Raw genomic sequence first — 11,783 nt, forward strand, 5'->3', positions numbered from 1 at the left:
TAGTACATATCTGCATAACTAGTTCATGTCTTCATGGACTAGATGATATCTAATAATTGTTCCTAGATATTTTCGAACTGCAGATAAAAGTTTTGGTCCTCGAAAAATTCAAAAATAGCGGGAACGAAGTTGCCAAAACGGGTGACTCATGTACCCCTTTTCATCCAAAAAAAACTTTTACGCCGTAGCTTTGAAGTTTGGGTATTATGTGTTTAAAAAAAAAAAAAAACTCAACTTTTGTAAATTAGTTATCAAAATATGCATTTTTTTTGGTTTTAAATAGGTTTTTGGAACATATTTGGTTCCAAAAAAATAGTATTGGAAGTTAAAGTTAAGAAAGACCATTTGGAAGTTTAGTTCTGCCTAGATGAATTTTCACTAGAAAAATAAGCATGAAATTTGTTTAGGAGTAGCACTGCATCACACACTGCACAACTTTATTTTGTATTTCTGACAACGTAGTTTGTTATAACAATTGGGGTGTTTTACATATAAATGTGACTTTTCTTAGTTTGGATTGAACGTGGATTTGCTGTCTCTTGTCTAATATTGTCTTTAGCGTGTGCCCACATTAGCTCTTTATTAGTATTAGTTTATTTTTTTAAATAATAATATACCCTCTGTTTCTTCCTCTCACTTCCTTTTTCTCTTATTTTTTTTATTTTAAAACCGACTTTAAATAAATAAACAGGTTGGAGGTTTCCTGTGGTCTCGGTGGCAATAAAGTATTTAATTGTGTTAACCATAAAAATTTAGCGGTTAAGAAAAGGTTTTCTTTTATTTATTTAAGGTTTATTGATCAGTAGAGAAAGGAGCATAAACAAATTCAGAATTAGTGTTAGTCAGTTTGCATAAATGAGATATAATTATATTTGTAGCGAAAATAATAAATTTAGCTAACTTTACATAATTCGCTATAGATCCACTTAGAGAAAAAGGTGTTTTATAATCCATATAAATATTTCGCTTAGACTTTTGAAACAATAAACACAATTATTAATATCATAATTTGTTTCCCAATTAGATACAACCTATTTATCGTATATACTGCACATGACAAGCCTATTTCGATATTTAATTAATAACGAGGTGTATTTTTTCCTTGTCTTTTAATTTTTTTCCTGATTTAGAAAATGGGGGAAATTCTTAATTTCACCCATAAAAAATAAAGAAAGCAATAAATAAATTGTGTAATTATTGACATAATTCCGCAAAGCCGTGAAGCACATGGAAACCAAATTATGCAAATGATCGGCGGCGCATTTCGTTTGACACCTAAATATAGGATAATATTTCATCATTATTAAAAGTTAAAATTTAAGTAAGCATTATTGCTCTTACAAATTTTCAATAATAGTTGACTTTAGCTACAATTATCCTCTGCAGTTGACGAACCAACACAAAATATCAACTGTCTATTTTATTAGAATAAATTAAAATTTAATATATGATTTTCGATTATCTAAGGGATCATCCGGGAAGGGGTATATTTGCATTAGAATTATAATACTGCTCGACGTTACAATTTAAATTACAATGTCACCCGTTAAAATACAATGGCCTTTGTGTCATTATTTAGTTGAACCTTTTCTTTCTTGTAAATTATGATTAGAAACAATTTAAGTGGAAGGAAAAAATGAAACACGTTCCATTTTATTTAAAGAAGTTAAAATTGTCTTAGATCTTGATTTTGCTGTTCTTGGCTACATGATTAAAAAGCTCCATGATATTGATTAACCACGAGCGTAGTTACTTTTTGCCTTTCACGAGTTAACGTAAAAACAAAAAGGGAAAGTCAGCTGGAGATAAATTTAGCCAAGTGCTACTAAAATTATCTAGGATATAGGCTACTATGTTTACGTTTCTTCTCACTGTTATGAGAGTAGTCAAATGAAAATGACAACAGACAAACCTTAAAACAAAAATATAATGAAGTAGGACCTTAAGTTTACTACGATTTGTCTCAATCAACAGGGCTCATGCCACATGTATGGCTCGATGGATATTACAACCTTGATACATTAACTCTAACGTTGCATAAATCTTTAGTACAACTATATAATATAAATTTCGATATGAGTACGTGATATATATATATATATATATATAAATAAAAAATTAAATCTGAGTATTTTAAGATACCTAGACGGCTAGACGTGTCAAGGGCGAAATGATCTCCATTACATTTTAGAGGGGCACTGCCTCGAAAAATAACTATGGATACTTGTTTTTTTTTTATGTAAAATATGTGCGTGACATTTAGTCAACGAAGTTAGTGTTATAGTACATAATTGGCAAAATATTTGGTGTGTTTAAAATTTTCCCGTGAAGGAGGCATACAGTGTGGATATGCCGGTGCAAGTTGGGGGTAAATTATATAAGTACTTTCTCAGTTACAATTTGATTGTTTTACTTTTCCTATTAGTCCGTTTTAATTTGTTTGTTTTACTTTCCCTTTAGTTTGTTTCAAATAGAATTCATATTTTTGTTTTTGACAATTCTCTACTTTCAACTTTACATATGACATGCTTAAGATATTAAGATTTAAAGACATTTTGGTACATTTCACGTATTCTTAGTTTAAAAGCACAAGATGGAAAAGTTTTCTTTGTTTTTTTAAACTCTGGCACAAGATGGAAAAGTTTTCTTTGTTTTTTTAAACTCTGCCAAGTTAAAATCAGACAAATAAATTGAAACTGTAGGAAATCAATCCGTAATCTGTATTGATGTCTGAAAGTCCTTATATACAAAGTAGGTATAATGATACTAGGCTAAATTATAGGACCTAATTACCATACATAAGGAAGGGAATATTTACATAAGGAAGGGAATATTTACAATATTTACATAGTCTATCACACCCCCGCGATCGAAGCGGGAGGTTGTCGTACGCTTAGAGCTTGTCCCCCGAATTCATCAAAGAGCACGCGCGGAAGACCTTTAGTGAAGATATCTGCGATGCGGTAACGGGACGGGACGTGAAGAACACGAACTTCTCCACGGCAACTTTCTCGCGTACGAAATGTATGTCCATCTCAATATGTTTAGTGCGTTGGTGCGAACCGGATTACACGATAGGTATATGGCACTAACGTTATCACAATAAACCAATGTAGCGTCCTGATGGGACGGCGGAGCTCCAAGAGAAGGTTGCGAAGCCAACGGGACTCGAGACGACATTAGCGACGCCACGATATTCGGCCTCGGCATTGGACAAGGTATTGCCGTTTGGATGACCGTAGAGGAGGTATCTCGATAACCGAGAAGTTGATCGGCGAGTGTCCGGACAACCACCCCAATCATGAAAGAGACAAGAGAGGCAAGGATTTGTACGGATGGAGACCAAACTCATAGTACCTTGAACGTATCGGATTACGCGTTTAAGAGCGATATGTGCAACCTTGGGATCATGCATGTGAAGGCATACTTGTTGAACCGCATAGGAGATGTCTCGGTCTTGTGAATGTAAGTATCGAAAGCGCCCGCCAACTTACGATATTGGGTGGGATCATCGCAAGGAGGCCGCCGCGGCACCAAGTTTGGAGTTGGTGTCGACCGGTCCCCCGAGCCTTACGGGCCATGCCCGCACGCTCTATAATATCTCATTTGCATAATTCTTCGGGAGAGAAACATGCCATGTGAAGTCGGGTAACGAGCGATACTCGGAAAATAGGCGAGAGGGCCCAAATCCTTCATAGCAAAATTCGGCACTAAGGAGAGACATGATGGATTTCACGAGAGCATCCGAGGAAGCGAGAGAATAATATCGTCAACATATAGCGAGAATGTAAGCAATGTCGAACCTCGACAATAAATAAAGAGAGAGTGATCGGATCGGCTATGTGAAAAACCAATGGTGGAGACATAGTCGCAAAGCGTTGGAACCATGCACGGGGAGCTTGCTTAAGTCCGTACAACGACTTCCTCAAGAGACAAACATGATGGGGATGCTTGGGATCCTTAAACCCAATAGGCTGATGCATATAAACCGTCTCATTAAGATTACCGTGTAGGAAAGCATTCTTGACGTCCAACTGATGAATGGGCCAAGAGCCAAGCAAGTGCAATGCTTAAGACAAAGGTGCGAATAGTAGTTTTGACAACCGGACTCGAAAGTCTCGTCGCAATCAACTCCAACCCGTCGAGACACCGCCATCGCGGACAAGACGGGCTTTGTGCCTCTCAAAAGAACTATCAGATTTCTTTTTATGACTAAAAATCCACATAGAACGAATAAGATTCACATCAGTGGGACGTGGAACCAACTCCCACGTCTTATTATTAATTAGATCATTATATTCATCAACCATGGCAGCTTTCCAATTGTGGTCATTTAGAAAGATCGCGGATTTCGCGGATAGGCGAGATGGAGAGAAAGGCTGGAAGTATTTAAGTTGAACGGTTGTTTGGGTTTGAAGATCCCGCGTTGGCTTCTAGTAACCATGCGGGAGGGCTGCTGGGCAGTGACGGGTGGGGCAGTGGGGGTTAGGGACTGCTGGGCAACGACGGGTGGGGCAGTGGGGGTTAGGGGCTGCCATGATCATAGGCGGAGCGGCCGGTGAGAGAGGGGGCTGCTGGGCCGTGTCCACCTGAGCAGCGGGTGAGGGGTGGACCGAGGGAACGACGGGAGGAGTAGGTGGAGACAGAAAATGCAAGGTATACGGGGAAATTCCATGGTCCAAAAATTCATAGGAAGATGGGGTGGGGGAGTGCAATTTGGAGAAGGGAAATTGAGTTTCGTCAAAGATGACATGCCGTGAGATGATGATTTTGTTGGTGGACAAATCATAACACTTATATCCTCTATGATTCAACGGATATCCCAAAAAGACACACGGGGTGGATCTCGCTTGTAACTTATGAATAGTCGTAGACGGAAAAGAGGATAGCATAGACACCGAAAACCCGGAGATGAGAATAGGAGGGGTTCGTTGATAAAGAACTTGCGTCGGTGATTTGTGCCGAAGGACTTTGGTAGGAAGTATATTGAGGAGGTATGTGGCTATTTGGAGAGCATGATGCCAAAAAGAGGGGGACGGAGGAGTGGACAAGAAGAGTGCGCACTATGTTGTTAATGGATTTAATTTTTCGTTCCGCTTTGCCATTTTGAGGAGATGTATGGGGGCAAGAAAATCGAAAATTTATACCATTTGAGGCGCAAAAAGATTGAAAATGCCCATTTGCGAATTCCCGCCCATTGTCACATTGAATGTTTTTAATGTCTCTTTCGAATTGAGTCCGTATTAACGCCTTAAAAGATAGAAAAGTGGAATACACTTCGAGACTTGTTAGAGATAGGAAAAGTCCAAAGAAAATTACTATAATCATCAAGAAAGAAAACGTAATAGCGGTGCCCGTTAGAACTTAAAATAGGAGATGTCCATAAATCACTATGAATGATGTCAAACGGCATAGTAGTAAACGACAACGAATCATAAAATGGCAATTTAACATGTTTCCCCAAAGGACAAGAGGTGCAAAAAGAACTACTGGCCCTATTACATTCAATTAAGGCATTACTACGAAGAGAACTTAGAATAGCTTTTCCCGGATGGCCGAGGCGGGAATGCCACAAGCTAGGTGAGGCGGCAAGGAAGGTGGATGGTGGAGTGGACCATTCTGTGGCATTGAGAGGATACAATTCCCCGGTGCTCTCACATCTCATTAGATGTCGGTAAATCCTTGAAAGGATCAAACTCAACGAACATTATTATCCTTAGTGAATTTACGTACGGAAACAAGGTTTTTGATGAGTTTTGGAGCATGCAAGACATTTCGGAGACGTAATTGAGGATTAGGTGGGGAAAGGGATGTATGACCATAGCCTCGAATTGGAATAGTGCTACCATTACCAACAATGATTCCAGGTTGCTCAAATTAAAGTAAGACGTGAGAGTACCTGAGTTGGCAGTCGTGAGAAGTAGCCCGGTGTCCATGTAATCTTGATGCATGGATGGGGTGTGCGTAAATGTACCCCGAATTTTGCGAGGCCGAGGACCCGCGCCAAGAATGCACGATGGCGACGTCGGGTCGCCGCCACTATCTCGGATAAAAGCGGCCAGCAGCGCGCATGCAGCCCCACGCCGGTGGCCGTCCCGTCGGCCACCGGCCGCCATCACCGCCGCGCGCCGCGCGGCTTTGCTTCCCGCGGTTGGTGTTGTTGTTGTTATTTTTGCCCCTCATTCCGCCACGATTATTATCACGACGATTAGCGGAATTATTGTTGCTCACATCGAACAAGGAGAGCCGCGGGATTGGAATCGCGGGCACGTTCCTTGGTCGCCGCATCTTCGAGCTTCGAGTCCGGAGCACACTTGAGAAAGAAGGCAAAACATCTTTCTGTTGGATGGTGGTGACAAAGTGTGCATACGACTGCGTAAGCCGGCTAGAAGGCGCAAGACCAGACGTTGGTCGGACACTGGCGACCCGACGTTGGCAAGCTGATCCGTGAGAGACTTGAGCCTATTGTAATAGGCCATAACCGAGCCGAAGTCGGCCATTTTTGTGGTGGTGAATTCAGTTTCAAGGTACGCTGCCCGTGAGTGCTTATTATCTTGGAAAAGCTGAGCAACTCGATTCCAAGCCTTCTCGGCAACATCATCCGCCACGAGAATAGAGGTAAGAATATCATGGGAGACGGTGGCGTATATCCATTGAAGGACCACCGCATCTAGCCGTTTCCAGAGCGGAAGGTTAGCTGCCTTTGTTGCGTCATACGCTGTGAGTTCAGCGGTGTCAGTTGGTGGTATGATGTGTTCAAGGACGGAGTGAACGCGGGCTAGGACTTTGAATAGTGTCGCCCATTCGTGATAATGGCCGGTTTCCATGTCTAGAGTGATTGGGATTAAAGATTTCACATTCGTGACGGTTAAACGAATGGAAATTTTTGTTGTCAGCCATTGAAGGGAGAAGAGGGAGGAGGAAAGGGACGGCTAGGTTTAGGGTTAGAAGAGAGAGAGAGAGAGAGAGTGGACGGCTAGGGTTTTGGAGAGAAACCTAGTCTGATACTAATGTAGGAAATCAATCCGTAATCATTGATATGTACGAAAGTCCTTATATACAAAGTAGGTATAATGATACTAGGCTAAATTATAGGACCTAATTACCATACATAAGGAAGAGAATATTTACATAAGGAAGGGAATATTTACAATATTTACATAGTCTATCAGAAACGGATGAAGTACTACTTATAAATTTGTGTTAAGATTTGTAGTAGCATATATGCGGATTAAAACTAGTATAAATTGAAAGGGTGTATGTAAGGGCAAATCCAAATTATAGGGACCGTGCAAGTGAAACAGTAGGAAGGTGACCCCCAATGCCTGGCCATAGGAACATAGACAGCAGATTAACATATGTCCCTTCAATATCAATTTTCACAACTCTTCAATGGTGAAATGTCTTTTTCAGATTTTACATAAAATTTGATCTCATCCCCCACTTCTTCCTCTCTTTGGTTCTTCTTTTGGACTTTTTAGCATGCTATTGGTGCATAGCTAGGCTCCACCCTTGTTGATGTGCTCTCGGAGTCTATTTGGATTAGCTTACTGTGAATAGCTGATAGCTTAAATTTTGGAAAATATTTTAAGTCCTGAAATTAATGTTATGAATAAGTAGTTACATATTTGAAAAATGCTAAAATAGTTAATAAATAGTTGATGAAATAGTTAATAAACAGTTGATGTGTTTGGTAAAAAAATATTGATAAACAATTTTTTTGATAGAATGACTAAAACCCCTTAAAAGTTTTGCAGAATAGAAACGTATAAAAGTATCCATGTGAGAAAAGGAGGAACGGCGGATGTCAAGTGAAGAGGAAGTTAGAGGTTTTGGATTGGGATAAATAGTATGAAAATTAGAAAATATTGTGATATTTACTATTCTGAAATTGTAAATACTAGGTCAAATCGGAAGTGTTTATAAGCTAAAAAGCCACAAGTTGGAGATGATCAGCTTATGAATTTTGACAGATTTTGGCTTATAAGCTTAGTCAAACACCCTCTTAACCCTTAGGCCTTGGATTGAAAAATATTTTCCAGTTCTTTCTTCAACTAAAAACGATGATATGAGACAACAAAGTTTGGTTTCCAAAAATTTAGATTTTCCAAAATTGACAATTTGACATACATCTTATCAAAAAATATTTTTCTTCAAAGTTAAATTCGTCTAGTTAACGAGTAAGTAAGCGTCAGCTGGATAGAGTAGGCCAAAATAATTAGGAATCGAACTTTTAATACCGCGTTCTGAAGGAGTAAATTTTAGGGTTCACACTTTGAAAGATTAATTCTGATTTAGGTTTTTGTCACTTGGGTTTGATTTGACAACATATTTTTTCTTGATTTGACAAAAGTTCGCTTTTGCTTGAAATGAAATTTTGGGTGAAATAGATAATTCTACATGGATGATTGGTAGGGTGCTAATTATGGGAAAAGATCAAGCAGTCAAATTCATAGATTGAGATAAGGAGTGAAAAATAATTAACCAGCCCCGCTTCTTTATTAGAGAAATTACCATTTTTTGGTACTTCAAAAAATCGAACTTTTTACTTCCGATTCTTGGTTAAGCATAGTTAAAAAGTTTAACTAATTCATATATTCATTTTTTATTCCTTTGATTGTGAATTCATAAATTTAACAAATTACTAAGTGCTAAAAACATTAAATTGTTGGTTTATTATGTTAGATTTATTGTTTCTCCGTATTTAAAGATAATATAGTTATAAAAATAGTTTAAATATCACATAAGTACGATATAAAGGGACTAAAAAGTCCACATTTTTATTAATTAAAGATTAAATATGCTCAGCAAAATATTATAAAGATCAAAATTAAAATTTTTCATTGAACCAAAGATCAAAAGTGCAATTATCCCTGCTAGAGGTTAATTAGAGGTTTATTCTTATCACAAAAGACCCCAAAAAACAAACTTTTCTTCTCTCACATGCATATGGTTTTCAAAAATCACATAAACATCTACTCCCTCCGTTCACTTTTACTTGTCTACTTTGGACTTTTCACGCTATTTAAGAAATAATAAATGAAGTGCATAATTTACCAATGTACCCATATTAATTGGTGCATATTTTTATTGAATTTGAAAAATGATTTGAAGTGAGTATTAATACTATGGGTAAAACAGGAAAAATAAAATTGTCTTATCTTGATATGCTAAAGTGACAGCTAAAAGTGAAAATCTATTTTTGGAATACTGGACAAGTAAAAGTGAATGGAAGGAGTATCACTTTTACTCTTTTACACGTTGCGTAATGAGGTTATATCACGCCCCCCCCCGATTCGGTGTTACGTTTCATATCTATCCGTATTGAGATTCCAACTAATTTAAATTTAAAGTATTGGGGTGAGATAATTAAGCAGGTCATGACACAATTTCAGTTCACTGAGGTGACCCTTAATAGGAGGGTGTGGAGGTCGAGAATTAAGAAAGAAGGGTAGTCGGTAATCGGACACATTTCTTTTCCGTTACCGAAATTTTAGCATTATTCTTGTATTTTCTTATTTTTCAATTTCTATAATTATCTGGTGTTGCTTTAGCTTTGGTTATCTTATTATCTTGCTATTGTTTTTGTTTGTTGCTACTGCCTCTTTTTTCTTCTTTCTTTGAACCGAGGGTCTCCCGGAAACAACCTCTCTACCTTCTCAAAGTAGAGGTAAGGTCTGCATACACGCTATCCTTTTCAGACTCCACTTATGGAATACACTAAGTATGTTGTTGTTGTTGTTGTGCTGCGTAAAATCCATTAAAAGAGAAAGATTTCGCCAGACTTTTTCTCGTATTCAAAATTTAAATTCGAAATCTCTAATGGAAGGTGGAGCAACCGATTCATCCCATCCCAACCTCATATGGTTATCATCATTCCACTTTGACTCTTCTAGGAATATAGAAAAGATTTATTCTACTGCCTATAGGATTCTTTGTATGTGCATACCTTCCACTCAACCTTGAAGAAGATACAAAGAAAAAATAGAAAAAAGAACCCAATGATCACTTGTAATCTTTAGGTGTGTTTGACCATTTCCTTGCCATTTATAGTGAAGCTTCTAACTTCATAATCACATCCACCATCGCCGGTGCAAACCGCTACTTCTTAAATTTTGTGAACTATTATTATTAGTATTATTTTAATGTATTAAAGTTAATTTGTGCGTAGTTCGATTAATTGAATAAAGTGAATCTTGTTTATAGTTCAAAAGAAAACAGAACTAGTTGTGGTTTGGAGGAGGATGGGGGACCTTAAAACAAAATCATAAAATGGCAGGTTCTGCTATGACTATGAATTTGTTATAATATCCCTTTCTTTATACTTCTTGGTTGATTAATTATCATCATTGCTTTTGCCTCTCAGATTTTCTCATGGATTTTGATCATAGAGGTGAGGTCCCGGATTAGCGACCATTGCTTTTTTTTTTTGGTAATTACTCTCAATGATGTAATGTTAAAGCCAATGAGTAGGACCATCAAATCCATGAGTGTGGCCGAGTGAGAAGGAAAATGTCCTAATGGTAGAAGTTTTATGTTTCGTCACTTCCTTTCACAACAAAAACATTTATTAGAAAAATTGTGAAAAGAAAATGCGAAACTTTTACATTTTTCCCAAATTGGATGTATTGTTTTCGAATTATTAATTTTCAAAGTAAAAGTCAAGAAGATGGTTTGAGTTACGTTTTGAAATTGAACTTAGACATTTGCAAACTATTTAACATGATGAGTGTGTTTGGTGTGGAGGAATATCATTGAGATTTTTTTTTTTTTTAATTTCTGCTTGGTCAAAAATGTTTTCTTTAGAAAAGCAAGTTGTTTAACAATTACGAAAATAACTTCCCGATAAAAGTAGGGAAAAAAAGTTTGTTATAAGTGGCATCTCATCTCATGCTAAATGTCTCCCCCACTCCCAATCCTCCACCCACCCACACCCCCAACTCACCCCAAACCCCTCATCCACCCCACCTCTGCCCTCATCGTATTTGCCTAATTTATATATAAATGTTCTTTCTTTAACAAACACTAAAGAATAAGTGAGAAAATCGCTTATAAAATATATAAAATCATATGATGATTAATGTTGAAATTAGCACGAATTGAAGCAGACATTCCACTTATCAGGAATGAAAGGCTCTGTCCGTCCAAAAATATACCCCGATAAAAATTTAGACATTAATTTATCAATGTTTTTGAAAGTATATTTTAAAAACTACATAAGTATCGGTAAAATGAACCACAAATATTTGTAGTTAAAAAATATGTAAAAATATTTGAGAAAAATATCCACAAAGAAAAGTTTGAACTCCACAGGAGTAATAATACAATTCTTTTGAGTTACAGTGAAACTGTGGTAGGTATGAATAATGATAGATATTGTCCAAGAGGTAAATAAAAGATAAGTACTCACTCTTTTGTAATAAAAGTAAGGAATGTAATAAAGTATGGAGGACTTTCAACAAAGGCCCTATATGAAAAAGAAGGATTATAGCACTAAGGGTGGTCCAAGACAATCAATTAAACATTAGCCCATAAAAAGGCCCAAACTAAACCCTAAATCACAAGCAAGATATCAAACTAATCCTAGAAGGATTTAACAAATTGAAATTTCATCTAAATAGTATTTGAAATTATCATCAGGCCTGGATGGATATCGCGTTAGAGCAACAGTTATTGGATTCACATGAATTCATAAATCATATTATATACAGAAGCTTAAGATTTAAATTCTAGATATTTAATCTTAAGATTTTTAATATTGAACCCATTATATTTTAACGTTA

The 11,783-nt window shown here is 37.1% G+C and overlaps 1 protein-coding gene across 1 annotated transcript; it reads right to left on the reverse strand.

Moving 5' to 3' along the window:
• Positions 1–6,227: 6,227 nt before the first annotated feature.
• Positions 6,228–6,827, reverse strand: LOC132062067 (uncharacterized). Its single transcript, XM_059454714.1, has one exon. The coding sequence runs from the start codon at positions 6,825–6,827 to the stop codon at positions 6,228–6,230; it is 600 nt and encodes a 199-aa protein (XP_059310697.1).
• Between the last annotated feature and the right edge of the window lie 4,956 nt (positions 6,828–11,783).

Source organism: Lycium ferocissimum, chromosome 7 (genome assembly GCF_029784015.1).
Source record: "Lycium ferocissimum isolate CSIRO_LF1 chromosome 7, AGI_CSIRO_Lferr_CH_V1, whole genome shotgun sequence".
Classification (NCBI taxonomy): Eukaryota; Viridiplantae; Streptophyta; class Magnoliopsida; order Solanales; family Solanaceae; genus Lycium; species Lycium ferocissimum.

What these genes read in the sequence shown, in the direction of transcription:
- LOC132062067 (XM_059454714.1), bottom strand. Translation starts at nt 6,827, where the DNA reads ATGGAAACCGGCCATTATCACGAATGGGCGACACTATTCAAAGTCCTA.